Consider the following 17,229-nt stretch of genomic DNA (forward strand, 5'->3'; position numbering starts at 1 on the left):
TGTTTTAACTGTCCCAAATGTGGGACAGTTTAAAATAATCATAGTCTGCTGAAAAGAGCTTTACTTGTTTTTAACTTGTAATTTCCATGACAAACTGTAGTATTTCCTTCTTAAATAATTACAAAGAACAAAGGGTTTCCACAATAAAACATTTTATTCTTCATTACATCGGGAACTAATAGCAAAGCAATAGATATCTAGTCTGGTTTCTAGGCTTTTGAAGCCTTTTTGCAGGTGCATGAAATGAAGATACATCTCAAATGTATTAAAGCCCACCAGCTGCACATTGGACAATATTAATTATTATTTGTGTAAGCACAACATGCACTGTTGGCCAACAGCGGAAGTAATGAAAGCAATTGGGCCTCATTTATAAAACAAAAGCAGAACGAATTTCTTCGTAAAAATGTCTGTAAAAACAAGGTTTTACAAATTATTTACACTTGTAAATGTGTTCTGCTCAAGCTTCATTACTGACGCTCAATGTTTAATACTGTTAAATGAAATGAGCTTTTATACATTAGCGGTCACATTAGTTTAGTAACTTCAAATGGTACAGTTATATATATATATATATATATATGATCAGTACATTCAATATTTTTGCAATTGCACGATATCTCGAAAAGGAGTGAACGAGACACACAACACAATGGTTATCTGGGTTCCTGTGCATGCTCAAGACAAATGCCCATCACACAAAGCTGCCGTAAGTTTAACCCAGTTAACCCTGTAAGCCATTGGAAATGACCTAAACCTTATATTTGCTTACAAACAATTGTGCAATATGCACAATTTTTTTTTTTTTTTTTTTTGAGTCATCTGTGAATACATTTAGAATTAGGCACAATGTAATCAAGCTAGTGAAAAAAAAAAAATCATGCCTGACTGTTCCTACAACCCTAGAGCTCCAAAAATTCCCTTTCAGTTACCTCCTCTGTCCTGAAGATAGGAGGCGATATTCAATCACACCAACAAATGCACCGAAATGGTACAACATTAAGTGAACAAAAACAAGACTGTGGTCATTTATTTATGAACCTTAAAACAAAATTAATGTGTAAATCTTTTGAAAAACAATTTGTGAATTGTCTGATTCATTTAAATTAAAATCTTGCATTTCGTTTTTCGTTTTCCCATTTTTCGTCCACTAAAAATTTGTGGAAAGACATTTTCAACTTTCGAAATTAAAATTCCGTTCAATCATAACGGAACAACTGTAAAACTACAACGTGTTAAATGGAATATACTTTTGTCCATCACAATCTTCTTTCCATTTGTGACTACAGCCAGCTTCCCTTTACTGTACGATTTCGGCTACAGTTCTTCCATTCAAGATGATTTCGCTTAATGTATCATCCTCACATATTCTGACTAATAGCCTTTGTGACAAATCATAGATACAACATATATATCATACAGACTGACAAGCAACAATCGTAAAGAACTGTAGAAATCATACAGTCAGCTTGGGTTATTATGTGCAGGGTGTGCAGACAGTGCGGTGGACGTAAATTTCGACACCAGTATAGTATGTGCGCAGTCTGATTTTTCTAACCGTGCATATGCTGTACACTCAACTCGCATATGCAGCTTTCATTTTTCTTACACTTATTGGCCATCAAATGGAGTATACTTTGAAAAGTTATGTATTTGGCTATACGCATACACTCAACAGTCGTGCCAAATTGAATTATATTTTGAGTTTAAGGCCTAGGTCTTTAACCCTGCTCTTGGACACCCACAGTCCTTCAAATTTAATTTCCAACCTGATTCACCACACCTGGCCTGTGATTTTTTAAGTGATCCTGAAGACCTTGATTAGCTGGTCCAGCTGTATGTGATTAGGGTTGTAGCTAAACTTGGCAGAACAGTGGGTCTACAGCAGGGGTCCTAACTCTGAACCTCGTGATCCACTTTCCTGCAGAGATTAGCTTCAACATGGATTAAACACACCTACCTGCAAATTTGTAGTAATCTTGAAGACCTTGATTAGCTTGTTCAGATGTGTTTGATTAGGGTTGGAGCTAAACTCTGCAGGAAAGTGGATCTCGAGGTGCAGAGTTGAGGACCCCTGATCTACAGGAACAGGGTTGGAGACCTATGTCTCAAGGTGTACACTAAGATTCTTGTTTCTGATATTTCTGTTTAAATCTTTGTGAGAAAAAAAAAGGAAAAAAAACTGAAATGTCAGATCTCCTGGGGTAATGTCATGTATTTAATATCACTGAGGACCTGAAGAAGTTAGTACAGCTGGAAAAAAAAAAAAAAATTTCCAAAGCTATGATTATGTTCTCATATCTATAATGCAGTCTGCAGGCAGGAGTTCCTGCAGAAATCTGCTCCAGATACCCAACTTAGCGACTCCCAAATGCTTCACTCAAGGTCAGAGAGCTTCACTTAAGATGTGAAACACGCACGTGTGCAAAAACAGGAGAGGTTTCCGAGCTCCATTACACCCAGCAGACATATACTCTAACCAACCCTCCAAATGTCACAGGAGCCAAGAGCATTTACACACAGGCAAATCTGCAATTAATATAGGCAAATCTACAGAGTGGAAATAAAAGGTGCACGATTGAACTAGGAGATGCAAACTCAAGGCAAGGACAGGAAACGACTGCAGATGCAGTCAAATGTCCTCTTTTGATTAATGGTGTCATGCTCAATGTGTCTAACTGTGGTTCTGGTTGCGGTTCTGATCAGGCACGTGGTTCTGGGTGGAGGGTAGGAGGTGCGTCACGTGTCCGATGCCTTTGGACACCCCCTCTCTGAAGAGCAGCTTGGCTCCCACGCGCAAGTACTCAGGGTGCTTTAAGAATCTGAAACACACTACGGCTCTCTCGCCTGTCCGCAGCTCCTCCTAGAGGACAAACACACACATTTTTCTGTGATGATACACTTTTCAAAATAAAGGTTCCAAAAGAGAATTTTTTTTTTTTCTCAAAGAACCTTTCATGGAAATTTTTTTTTTAAATCCACTTGGATTAGTTCACCCAAAAATGAAAATTCTGTCATTTATTACCCACCCTCATGTTGTTCCAAACCTGTAAGACCTTCGTTCATCTTCGGACCACAATTTAAGGTATTTTTGATGAAATTCGAGAGCTTTCTGTCCCTGCATAGACAGCAATGCAACTGAAACGTTCCCAGGCCCAGAAAGATATTAAGGACATTGTTAAAATAGTCCAAGTTCATGTGACATCAGTGGTTCAATCGTAATATTACGAAGCTACGAGAATACTTTTTGTGCACAAAGAAAATATAACGACTTTATTCAACAATTCTTTTCTTCTGCATCACTGTACAAGAGTGCTACGATGCATGCGTGTGCATTCCTCTGCTCGTAAACAAGGTGCAGCGCATGCGTCATGATACTCATATGAATGGCGGCAGACGGTGACATGGAAGAGAAGAATTGTTGAATAAAGTCATTTTTGTTTTCTTTGCGCAACAAAAAGTATTCTCATAGCTTTGTAAAATTAAGGTTTAACCACTGATGTAACACGGACTATTTTAACAATGTCCTTACTACCTTTCTGGGCCTTGATCATGGTTCTGTTGCTGTCTATGGAGGGTCAGAAAACTCTCGGATTTCATCAAAAATATCTTTGTCTTCTGAAGATGAACGAAGGTCTTACGGAGTTGGAACGACATGAGGGTGAGTAATTAATGACAGAATTTTCATTTTTGGGTGAACTATCCCTTTAAAGTTAAATAACTTTTTAATAATATGAAGAAACGTTTTCCACTATAAAGAACCTTTTGTTCAATGGAAAGATTCCATGGATATTTAAGGTTCTTCATGGAAACAAAGATGACAATAAAGAACTTTATTTTTAGGAGTAACACTTCTCAGAACATTGTGTTCTACAGAAGAAAGTAAGTCAAGTTTGTTTGTAAATTCTTGATTCCTATCATGTCAGGAAGTTTAAAAAATCCACACCTTTCCAAGGAGACACTCCACCGTGGCGGTCTGCCTTACATTCCCCACGTGCACTGTGACTTGGAAACCACGGCGGAAAGTCTTGGCGTGGAACAGGAGGACTATGGCAGCCTCAAACTGCCAGCAAATTGTAGGGTTCATTTTGGGACTCACCATGACCATGCCCTAAAAACACAAACACTCAAGATCAAAGACATCATAAAGATATAGCTACATAAAGACTTTGTTTAGTCTTTTCTCCTCTTGCTCTCTTTTTGAGATGAGACCTTTCGTAGTAATGAGCGATCAAAGTTCCCAAGTGCAAGTGTGGCGGCCTGTCCGGCTCTTAGCACGCGGCAGCCGGAGCGATTCCTGTGGATACTGCACACCTTCAACCTCAGGAACCGCCCATCATCGGTGGGGCCCACAACCAGCCGGTCTCCTTCACGACACACACCACTGCGTGTGAATAGAAAGTCAATCATGAACTAGAAAAGGAAAGTTCGTCAAGACAAACTGAATATTGATTGGCTTGAAAAAGCCTTGAAGTGTGAAGGTTATATAGGCCTTAAGGATTGGTCACATTAACCATCATTTAACATCATTGTATTTTTTCAGGTCATTTCAAATTGGAAACTGGGAGATCAGGGATTCCACAAGAGGGCGAAAGACTTCCACATGAAGATTTCGCAAGGCATTGAAATGTGTGTGTAAATCAGATTCTACAATGCTAAAACATTCCTCTGAGTTGCTATGGTTTGATAAGTTGTTCTGAGTGGTTGCTAGGGGATTGATAAGCAGTCACTAGGGTGTTTTAGGTGGTTGTGAGAAAGTTATTAAACAGTTGTTAGAGTGAGAGGATTCTAAAGTGTTGCTAGGGCGTTGCCTAGGTGTTTTGAGCATTTGAGAGACAGTTGGAAGAGAGAGTGGTTTCTAAGGCGTTATTAGGGCATTGCCTAGGTGTTCCGAGCATTTGAGAGACAGTTGGAAGAGTGGGTGGTTTCTAAGGCGTTGCTAGGGCGTTGCCTGGGTGTTTTGAGCGTTTGAGAGACAGTTGGAAGAGTGAGTGGTTTCTAAGGAATTGCTAGGGCGTTGCCTAGGTGTTATGAGCGTTGGAGAGACAGTTAGAAGAGTGGGTGGTTTCTAAGGCGTTGCCAGGGCATTGCCTAGGTGTTCCGAGCATTTGAGAGAAAGTTGGAAGAGTGGGTGGTTTCTAAGGCGTTGCTAGGGCGTTGCCTGGGTGTTTTGAGCGTTTGAGAGACAGTTGGAAGAGTGAGTGGTTTCTAAGGAATTGCTAGGGCGTTGCCTAGGTGTTATGAGCGTTGGAGAGACAGTTAGAAGAGTGGGTGGTTTCTAAGGAGTTGCTAGGGCGTTGCCCAGGTGTTCTAACTTCTGAGCATTTGAGAGGCAGTTGGAACAGTGGGTGGTTTCTAAGGTGTTGCTAGGGCGTTACCTAGGTGTTTTGAGCGTTTGAGAGACAGTTGGAAGAGTGGGTGGTTTCTAAGGTGTTGCTAGGGCGTTACCTAGGTGTTTTGAGCGTTTGAGAGACAGCTGGAAGAGTGGGTGGTTTCTAAGGAGTTGCTAGAGAGTTGCCTAGGTGTTTTGAGCATTTGAGAGACAGTTGGAAGAGTGGGTGGTTTCTAAGTCGTTGCTGGGGCATTGCCTAGGTGTTCTGAGCATTTGAGAGACAATTGGAAGAGCGAGTGGTTTCTAAGGTGTTGCTAGGGCATTGTCCAGGTGTTCCGAGCGTTTGAGAGTGCATTGCTATGGGGTTTGCTAAGAAGGTTTACAAAGCTAAAGTGTTCTGAGTAGTTGCAAGTATGTTACTTTGTTGTTGCTAGAGTGATCTAGGTGGTTGCTAAGATGCTGCTAGGATGCTAAGGAACCACTAAGGTGTTCTGAGTGGTTGCTAGGGTATTGATTTGTCCCTTATAAAAATTAACCATGGTTTTATTATAGTGAAAATGTAATGACCATGTTTTTGGTGTATTTATTACCATTTGTATAACCACAGTTTTACTACAAATACCATGGTTAAACTATGTTTAGTGTAACAAAACCATGGTTAATTTGTGGTTACCACGTTATAACTACAGTAACCATGTTTTTTTTCTTTTTTCTTTTAGTAAATATATATTACATATATCGTATATACTTACTACAAGAAAAAAGAGTGGTTTCTAGTGCATTGCTAGGTGGACGATAGGCAGTTATAAGACAGATGAACAGACAAGATTGACATAACAGATGTGAACTGACCTGTACAGTGTTCCACCAACTACTGTTCCTACATCAGGAACACTGTAAATCTCATCCACCTTTAAGAGCACATCAATTTGACATCAAATATCTTGGAATATCTTAGAATTAAGACATGATATGTGCGTTGGTAAGAGTGTGTTTGCACCTGGAACTCCGTGAGCTGCTGCATGAGCTCCTCTTGCTCCTTGCTGTTGCTCAGAGGAGGAAGAATGTTGAAAAAGACCTTCAGAAGGTCCAGATTCTCCCCAGACACACTGGAGAGGGTGAAGATGGGCGTCACACTGTGGGGAGAGCAATACAACATTACAAACACGCATACTGTACAAACTAGTGTTGAACAGCTATCAGCGGTAAGGTACTTTGTAAGGTATTCAGGCAAGTTACATATTTAAGTCTTAAAGGTACAGTACCAAAAATAGGCTGTTTAACCGTAAAGCTCAAAGAGAAGGTGGAAAGTGGTCAGGGGAAAATCAATTGTGACTGTTTATGTTGCAAGAAACACTGACTTCAGGTGGAAAAAATGCAGTAAAATGTAAAATAACCCCTCTGCTCTCATACACACATGTACCTGGAGGATTGTGCAAACTGCTGTGCAGCCGTCACGGCATCATCAGGGTTGGACACCACCATTGGGACCTTGTTGCAGCCGGGCTGTTTGAGCACTCTCTCCAACTGACGGACCGTTTTCTCCACTGTGCTTTTACCGCAGAGGTCCACCTTACTCACCACAATGAATATGGGCACCTTCAGCGCCATCGCCAAACCCAGATGCTCTCTAGTTGTGCCAGCTGGGAGAATTTCACAATGTGGGAATAACGTATAATATGTTATTATGACACAGAATTTGTTAAAAGTAGGATTGAGTGATCTGGGTGGTTTTGATTAATGATTTATAATATCATAAATCATTATATATTTGATTTTCAAAATAATATAGAAATATGCACTACCATTTAAAAGTTTGGGGCTCAATAAGATTATATGTTGTTTTGTTTTGTTTTTAATTAATACTTCAGCAAGGATGCATTAAATTGATGAAAAGTCACAGTAAAGGCATTTATAATATTTCAAAAGATTTCTATTTCAAACAAATGCAGTTTTTTTTTTTAAACTTAAATAATTCTGAAAAATGTATCATGATTTCCTCAAAAGTATCAAGCAGCACAACTGTTTTCAACATTGATAATAATAAGAAATGTTTCTTTTCACCAAATCAGCATATTAGAATGATTTCCGAAGAATCATGTGACACTGAAGGCTACAGAGTAAAAATTCTGGCTGAAAATTCAGATTTGCATCACAGGAATAAATTACATTTGGAAATATATTAAAACAGAAAGCAGTTTTTTTTTATTGTAATATTATTTCACAATATTACAGTTTTTACTGTATTTCTAAACAAATGCTGCCTTGGTGACCATAAGAGACTTCTTTAAAAAATATTTAAATAATTTTAAAGACTCCAAACCTTTGAACAGTAGTGTGAATATTTTGAATAGTGTAAAATACTGAATGCATTGTAAATATTTAACATATCGGCCAGCTTTAGTTCCAGTTTTTGTGGCTTGCTCATTAAATAGACTCTTAAATCACTTATAAAGCAATATATATGCATAAATACAAACCAATGCCAGTATTAGCTCCCACCACCAGCATGGCAAAATCTGGGCAGTAGCTTGTCAGGCCAAATATAGTGGTCTTCAAGTACTTATAATGACCAGCCAGGTCAATAAAAGTGATCATCTTAGAAGAGCTCTCACAGATCTCCTCTGCTGTACGGGAGTCACTGTAGTTTACAACCTAAAACAACGAAAAAGACCAGTATTTCTCAAAGCAACATGCTAGCAAGCAGGAGGTTGTTAGTTTAAATTCCTGTTAAGAGTCCTGAATATTTGTCTCACCTCTCCTTTGCTGTTAAAGCCCAGGATTTCAAAACTGATGCTGGACGTCCGTCCGGTTTGAATCTCATGCAGGTGTCTGAAGAGGTTGAGTCTGGCCCTGCCCCGTCCGTTATCCAGCTCGCCCTGAGTCAGCACCCCCAGCAAAGTTGACTTCCCTGAGTCCACGTTACCCAGAACAGCCACACGGAGATCCAGGAACTACACACACAAACACAGAAATCACAGTAACAGTACATAATACATGATCAGTTTAGTGGGTCAATGACAAATGAGGATGGCTGTGATGATGAAAAGAAAATCTTTTAAAAAACGAATTTTATTACTCTACAAATGGCTGTATAACAACCATGAATAATTAACAAATATTATATTTAGCCTAAAAAAGGGCAAAATTATTGGATAATTTTAAAGAAATTTACTGACCTACACAGTCATGAGAGTCTACTGTGGTCAATGTTGTAATGATTTCTTTTTTATGACTTTCTTCTCAACATGACAACTAAACAGCGAGTTATTTATACCCACTGGTTTTTAATTGGCGGAAAAAGTTGTTATAAATATAAAATCAAACTTATTTATTGATTTTAATCATTATTTGACAAATATATATATATATATATTTTTAATAATCATGTATGATTTTATTTTTTAAGAAATAATAATAAAAGATTATTTTATCCCAAAAATGAAGTTTATATATATATATATATATATATATATATATATATATATATATATAAAAGAATATAAGCCTTTCAATGAGAACTTTTTCAAAAATGTAATTCTGAAATGTTCAAAAGTAGGCAAACTCCATAATTATTTTAAAGCTTTTTTTTTTTTTTTTTAAATGTTGTAATTTTCTATTTTATTCCAAGAACTCCTAGTTTATTCTAAGTTTATTTATTTATTCCATTGATTTTATTTCAAGAATAAAATCCTTTTACAAGACCTTTTTCGTAAATACAAAAAAATAATAATAATAAATAAAATAAAAGCAGAAATGTAAAAAGTTCATGTTCATCATAAAACAAAGTAGGCAAACTGAAAACTAAAAAATTGTTTTTTAGGATTTGAATATTTAATATCTTAAAACGTCATAATATTCTATTTTAGTTTATTTTTTAAGAAATAAGAATAAAAGATAGTTATTTTCAAGATTATAAGCATTTTTATTTAGTATTTTTAGGAAATAATAAAAGATTATTTTATTTTAATAATCACATTATTTTCAAGAATTTTAACAAGACCTTTTTCATAAAAAAAGTGTAATTCTGAAATATAAAATATGTTCATAATAAAAAGGCAAATTATATAATAATTTAAAACTTTTTGTATGTTTTATATTTAATATTTTAAAAAATATTGTACATTTTATTTAGTATTTTTAAAAGAAATAATAATAATAATATATTTTATTCCAGTAATAGTTGTTCTCAAGAATACAAGCTTTTTAACAAATAAATAAATAATTCAAAAATGTAAAACATCTTATTAAAAAAGTTTTCTTAACAGATCCTATAAAAAAAATGTGCCATGACTGATAATAACTAAAACCACAATTCACAATAGAAACGAAATGGAAACTGACTGAAGCATCATAAGCTCACCTGCTGGTCATCTGGAACTTTCCGCACAAGAACTTCAGCGATTTTCCGTCGCGCTCTATCGCAGTCCACCTCCCTCTCTCTCAGGAGCGTGATATCGGCTCCAACCCTGCGCAGAGTCACAGAGTCTTACCAAGACAACACAACACGCCTGTAAGCCACTTCTTACACACTGACATTAAAGAATAAACTAACTGGACAATGAATTGAATACATACTTCTCAGCCATTCTGCGAAGAGTCTTAAGCGAGGCTTTCATATCTTCTTCTGTGAGTCCAACCAGCAGACCGTTATCCTCCACCCCAATCTGATACACGGCCTCCCCGCGGCCCTCCTGCAGTCGCCATTTCAACTGTGTGGCCAAGTGTTCGAAACGATACTGTGTGGGGTTTACCAGCTTCAACTGAGTGAAGAAAGAGAGGATGGATATGCCATTAAATACATACAAATTTCAATAAAAAAATATGTTGAACTTTAATTTTCACAGGTGTTTGCATACCTTGTATTCAATGTTTCCCTCTTCAGCCTAAAACATGAAGATATGTGGGCAAATAACAATCAATTAAATAAAAATCTTAGATTAAATTAAATATATAGGTAATCAATCTTGCAAAAATCAGTCCTTGCACATAATTCTTTTATTAGACAAAATACTGCCTTGGAGAGAACTAGAAAATGAATAATAACACATAAAATTGTATTTATTTGATATTGTTACTAACTTATTTTTGTTTAATTATTACATTTGTATTTACTTTTTTTGTATTATATATATATATACACACACACACACACATATATATAACAACTATTATCTACCATAAAATCAACCCAACATATTTTTAAATATCTGTTTTCGCCTAAAAATAAAGTGCACATTCTGGTCTTGGCCTCCTCTGCAACTAAAATTGTATACTGCAGTAAATTAGTATTCGACAACTCATCAAAATGAAAACGAAATTAGGAAAGACATACTGTTTACACTGTTAAGTAATAATTTATGATTTTTACAGTAGGTAACGATGACTGTACGTCATTTTGGCGGCGGTTACCAATTTTGTGTAGCCGATCTAAAATAAGTATTTCGCTAGCAGCTTTGTAACACATTGTTGTTGTGTTATTAATAATTAATATTCTAATTAACGATAAGATGTACTATGCAGAACAGGGACACGGTTCCACACAAAATTCGGCTGCTGTTATTATGTTTATGTATAGGCTACAGCAGTGGGAATGATCTGGCTAATGGTTAGCATCCGCCAATATATGTATTTACCTCCGGGGGTAGAAACGGCGGAGGCTCGTTGGCCTTCTTGCCCCTCCGTCGCTTGCCTCTCCTGCCTCTCCTCGAGCGGGGTTTCTTCTTTGGTGTGTTGTCGATCCCGCATTCAGCTGCATTCTGCGGGATGCTCGCTTTCGCTGCAGACTTGATGCTGCAGTGGTTTGCAACCTGCACATCCATAGCCCGCTCGCATATAAGGGAGATAAAAATATACGGTTCTAAACTAAAATTGTAAATATATGTATCCTAAAAATGCACTTCTCTGTTACAAACAGGGACAATGCATTTCTTTTAGTTACTATTGCACTGGGATTCAGGGTTTGGGAGCCATGACCGCAGCTACATCCTCCTCAGTAGAGCCCGCCTCCAATACTCGTCAACCATTCGTCATCCCTCTCTTTATTCTATCTATCTATCTATCTATCTATCTATCTATCTATCTATCTATCTATCTATCTATCTATCTATCTGTCTGTCTGTCTGTCTGTCTGTCTGTCTGTCTGTCTGTCTGCCTGTCTATCTGTCTGTACTTCTGGCTATCTATCTATCTATCTATCTATCTATCTATCTATCTATCTATCTATCTATCTATCTATCTATCTATCTATCTGTCTGTCTGCCTGTCTATCTGTCTGTACTTCAGGCTATCTATCTATCTATCTATCTATCTATCTATCTATCTATCTATCTATCTATCTATCTATCTATCTATCTATCTATCTATCTGTCTGTCTGTCTGTCTATCTGTCTGTACTTCTGGCTATCTATCTATCTATCTATCTATCTATCTATCTATCTATCTATCTATCTATCTATCTATCTATCTATCTATCTATCTATCTATCTATCTATCTATCTATCTATCTGTCTGTCTGTACTTCTGGCTATCTATCTATATATATATCTATCTGTACTTCTATCTATCTATCTATCTATCTATCTATCTATCTATCTATCTATCTATCTATCTATCTATCTATCATCTATCTATGTTTCTATCATCTATCTATCTATACTTCTGGCTATATATCTATCTATCTGTCTATACTTCTGGCTATCTATCTATCTGTCTGTCTATCCATCTATCTATACTTCTGGCTATCTGGCTGTCTGTCTATCCATCCATCTAGCTATACTTCTGGCTATCTATCTATCTATCTATCTATCTATCTATCTATCTGTCCTTCTGGCTATATATCTATCTATCTACCTATCTGTCTGTCTGTCTGTCTATCCGTCTATCTATACTTCTGGCTATCTGTCTATCCATCTATCTATACTTCTGGCTATCTGTCTATCTATCTATCTGTCTGTACTTCTGGCTATCTATCTATATATCTATCTGTCTGTACTTCTGGCTATCTATCTATATATCTATCTATCTGTCTGTACTTCTATCTATCTATCTATACTTCTGGCTATATCTATCTATCTATATGTCTGTCTGGCTGTCTATACTTCTGGCTATCTATCTATCTATCTGTCTGTCTGTACTTCTGTCTATCTATCTATCTATCTATCTATCTATCTATCTATCTATCTATCTATCTATCTATCTATCTATCTATCTATACTTCTGGCTATCTGGCTGTCTGTCTGTCTTTGGCCCAGCTGAAAAAAAACAATATAAATCATCACTGAAATTCTAATGGTTTCCATTACAAACATTATAAACCATCAGCTTTTAACCATTAAAAATGGTTTCCTGCAGTGTGCTTTGGGACATATTTCAATAGGATTTAGTGGTTTACAAGCTGCCAGTAGGTGACCAAGTACTATTATATAACCAAGTTTATAACCAATACTATTCCCATTATAACCAATAAAACCACCCTTACAAAAAAATTACTGCAGTTTTTAAAAAAAAAGTAATACTGCCGTTTTTGTTACATGTAGAAAAATGCTGAGAAAAGTTTTACTGCAATACATCTGAAGTACTACTGAAATACAACTGCAGTAGAGCTGTACTATTACTAACAAACAACTGCAATAGAACTGCAGTATTACTGCAATACATCTGAAGTAGTACTGCAATAATACAACTGAAGTACAATTCAGTACTACCAAAGTGCAATACTAATAAAATGCTGTACAGTAACACTGAAATGCAACCAGAATATTCAGAATAACAAGTTTTATTTACACACATCTGCAATATAATGAATTAAGGTACAAAACAACAGTGAATGTCTCAAACAGCAATGCAACAATAAATGATTTTACTTTTCTTTAAACTTAAAATAACAGGCTGAGAGTTACACTAAATGTATTTCATGTTTATTTACAAATCACACAATCATGCACATTTCTTCCCTCATTATTCAGACAGGTTTCATTTTTTGAAGAGCTTATCCTCATCGTTCTGCTTGGTTCTTATGACTGCCTTCATCTCAGATGTGGAAACACTATTTTGGATGTAGTCTGGAAAAACAAACAAACAAAAACTATCAGAAATTCTCAAGTTTCAGTTACACTTTCCACCACAGGCATATTTAGTATGCTTAAAATAAATCTTGAATTATGATGTCACTAAGTGTTTGTGAAAAGTATTCATTCTACTCCCATTTCTTATGGCATATTTGTCAGCATTAATAATATCTTTGAACACTCCAGGTAATAGAAGTTAAAAGGTTGGTTCACCCAAAAATGAAAATTCTGTCATCAATTACTCACCCTCATGTTGTTCCAAGTCTTTCGTTCATCTTCAGAACACAAATTAAGATCTTTAAATGAAATCTCAGAGCTTTCTGTCCCTCCACTGATAGTCCATGGCACTACCCTTGCACAATAACATGCATTTCTGGGAAAAAAAGCATAGACACAATCATGTTTAAATACTGTACAGAGTCCTCACAATTATTTGCCCTCTTTATCATTTTATATGTGTTCCACAGTCATTGTGCCCCTTCATTGAATACTTTGTATAACCTATAACCCTCTTCACACATAAGTGCTAATCCATGGCTAGGTGTGCATTACATGATTTTAATGCATGAGGTGGAGGCAAAGAACCACCCGACATGAAACGGGTTGCCTCCATTGAAGTCGATTAAAATTGTGTAATACACACCTGTTACAGCTAGTTTAAAAAATTAAGTTAAAGCTGCCTTTAAAGAGATAGCTAACCCAAAAATGAAAATTCTGTCATTAATTAGTCACCCTTGTATGGTTTCACACTCGAAAGACCTTCATTCCTCGTTGGAACACAAACAAAGATATTTTTAAAGAAACAGAGAGCTTTCTGACCCTGCATAGACAGCAACGCAACTTACACATTCAAGTTCCAGAATGGTAGGAAAGACATCGTTAAAGTAACTCATCAACTCCAGTTGTTTTAACTCAATTTTATGAAGCGATACGAGTGTTTGCGTCCAAAAAAAGAAAAAGAAAAAATATTTTACCACTTATTTACAAAAATATTGATCTGTAATGTGCATTCATGAAAGCATCACAACGGATGAGTGTTGTGTTCATGCGACAGAAGACAAAACTGAGGTTAAACCACTGGAGTCACATGGATTACTTTCGCAAATGTCTTTCCTATTGTTATTGAACTTAAATGTGTAAGTTGCATTGCTGCCTATAAAGGGGTCAGAAAGTTCTCGGATTTCATAAAAAATATCTTCATTTGTGTTTTGAAGATGATCAAATGTCTTATGGGTTTGGAACGACATGACGGTGAGTAATTAATGACAGAATTTTCATTTTTGGGTGAACTATCCCTTTAATGTTTGTGGAGTACAATTTGACTTGAAGGGTAAAACCAAGTTAACTTTCATTAGTTTGTTTGGTTACAGGTCTTTAGATCTAGCGTTCTGACTGTATGTGTGTGCTACAGTACAAGCACTCCCACTGGTCTTAGTTCCTGAAATACAACAGCAGTTATTATGTATTATAAACTATAAAGATAATAGTTAATAACAGATAAAATAAATAAAGTAGATTACTGCTCACCATTATTTGAGCGCTTGTTTCACCACAGCCATGATCTTCTGTTGAATTATATTTTTGGTCGTCTTTTTTTTAGTTGTTACAAGTTCATTTTCCTGAAAATAGCAATCACACACTAAAAAAAAAAAAAGAATCTATACGGCTGAAATATTTCATAGGCAAATATTTTTTATACAAATATATTTTTGTACGAATATTTTATAGGAAGTCTACATTACAAAAAAAAAAAAAAATTAAAAAAAAAAAAAAAAAAAAACACTTGCCAAATCTACAGGGCTACAAGAAGACTTTATTGGCAATGAAAATAACATCATTGCCATTAAAGTGAAATTACTAAACCTTATCATAGGAACTTTATTTAAAAAATGCTCATAAAACCATCAGGCAATCCATCTATTTTTACAGCTGTGCTCACACATTTACATACAAATATCTAGCCTATGAAGCATTTAGAATAATAGCAACATGTTAGCTTTTTGTTGAATATATATATATATATATATAGTGAGGAAAATAAGTATTTGAACACCCTGCTATTTTGCAAGTTCTCCCACTTAGAAATCATGGAGGGGTCTGAAATTGTCATCGTAGGTGCATGTCCACTGTGAGAGACATAATCTAAAAAAAAAAATCCAGAAATCACAACGTATGATTTTTTTAACTATTTATTTGTATGATACAGCTGCAAATAAGTATTTGAACACCTGAGAAAATCAATGTTAATATTTGGTACAGTAGCCTTTGTTTGCAATTACAGAGGTCAAACGTTTCCTGTAGTTTTCACCAGGTTTGCACACACTGCAGGAGGGATTTTGGCCTCCTCCACACAGATCTTCTCTAGATCAGTCAGGTTTCTGGCCTGTCGCTGAGAAACACGGAGTTTGAGCTCCCTCAAAGATTCTCTATTGGGTTTAGGTCTGGAGACTGGCTAGGCCACGCCAGAACCTTGATATGCTTCTTACAGAGCCACTCCTTGGTTATCCTGGCTGTGTGCTTGGTCATTGTCATGTTGGAAGACCCAGCCTCGACCCATCTTCAATGCTCTAACTGAGGGAAGGAGGTTGTTCCCCAAAATCTCGCAATACATGGCCCCGGTCATCCTCTCCTTAATACAGTGCAGTCGCCCTGTCCCATGTGCAGAAAAACACCCCCAAAGCATGATGCTACCACCCCCATGCTTCACAGTAGGGATGGTATTCTTGGGATGGTACTCATCATTCTTCTTCCTCCAAACACGTTTAGTGGAATTATGACCAAAAAGTTCTATTTTGGTCTCATCTGACCACATGACTTTCTCCCATGACTCCTCTGGATCATCCAAATGGTCATTGGCAAACTTAAGTCAGGCCTGGTTTAAGCAGGGGAACCTTCCGTGCCATGCATGATTTCAAACCATGACGTCTTAGTGTATTACCAACAGTAACCTTGGAAACGGTGGTCCCAGCTCTTTTCAGGTCATTGACCAGCTCCTCCCGTGTAGTTCTGGGCTGATTTCTCACCTTTCTTAGGATCATTGAGACCCCACGAGGTGAGATCTTGCATGGAGCCCCAGTCCGAGGGAGATTGACAGTCATGTTTAGCTTCTTCCATTTTCTAATGATTGCTCCAACAGTGGACCTTTTTTCACCAAGCTGCTTGGCAATTTCCCCGTAGCCCTTTCCAGCCTTGTGGAGGTGTACAATTTTGTCTCTAGTGTCTTTGGACAGCTCTTTGGTCTTGGCCATGTTAGTAGTTGGATTCTTACTGATTGTATGGGGTGGACAGGTGTCTTTATGCAGCTAACGACCTCAAACAGGTGCATCTAATTTAGGATAATAAATGGAGTGGAGGTGGACATTTTAAAGGCAGACTAACAGGTCTTTGAGGGTCAGAATTCTAGCTGATAGACAGGTGTTCAAATACTTATTTGCAGCTGTATCATACAAATAAATAGTTAAAAAATCATACATTGTGATTTCTGGATTTTTTTTTTTAGATTGTCTCTCACAGTGGACATGCACCTACGATGACAATTTCAGACCCCTCCATGATTTCTAAGTGGGAGAACTTGCAAAATAGCAGGGTGTTCAAATACTTATTTTCCTCACTGTATATATACACACATACATATACACACACACACACACACACACACACACACACACACACAGGTATAGGTATATATATATATATATATATATATATATATATATATATATATATATATATATTTACTGTATATATACATACTTATCAATCTCCTGCAGGAGGCGCAAGAATACAGGTTTTCAAGCCTCTTTAAAAGGACGATTCATTCATTTTAGA

At 36.5% G+C, this 17,229-nt stretch overlaps 1 protein-coding gene across 2 annotated transcripts; it reads right to left on the reverse strand.

Moving 5' to 3' along the window:
• Positions 1–117: 117 nt before the first annotated feature.
• gtpbp2b (GTP binding protein 2b) lies at positions 118–11,356 on the reverse strand. Of its 2 annotated transcripts, XM_058760244.1 has the most exons (12): positions 10,969–11,356; positions 10,192–10,218; positions 9,911–10,095; positions 9,696–9,801; positions 8,089–8,286; positions 7,813–7,987; positions 6,756–6,975; positions 6,333–6,468; positions 6,185–6,243; positions 4,213–4,384; positions 3,947–4,111; positions 118–2,863 (listed from the first exon to the last, which is right to left on the reverse strand). In XM_058760244.1, the coding sequence occupies exons 1-12, from the start codon at positions 11,152–11,154 to the stop codon at positions 2,675–2,677; spliced, it is 1,818 nt and encodes a 605-aa protein (XP_058616227.1). In that variant the 5' UTR covers positions 11,155–11,356; the 3' UTR covers positions 118–2,674. The 2 variants fall into 2 exon arrangements, with proteins under 2 accessions (XP_058616227.1, XP_058616228.1); XM_058760245.1 differs by lacking the exon at positions 10,192–10,218.
• Between the last annotated feature and the right edge of the window lie 5,873 nt (positions 11,357–17,229).

This window comes from Onychostoma macrolepis, chromosome 22, assembly GCF_012432095.1.
Source record: "Onychostoma macrolepis isolate SWU-2019 chromosome 22, ASM1243209v1, whole genome shotgun sequence".
Taxonomy (NCBI): domain Eukaryota; kingdom Metazoa; phylum Chordata; class Actinopteri; order Cypriniformes; family Cyprinidae; genus Onychostoma; species Onychostoma macrolepis.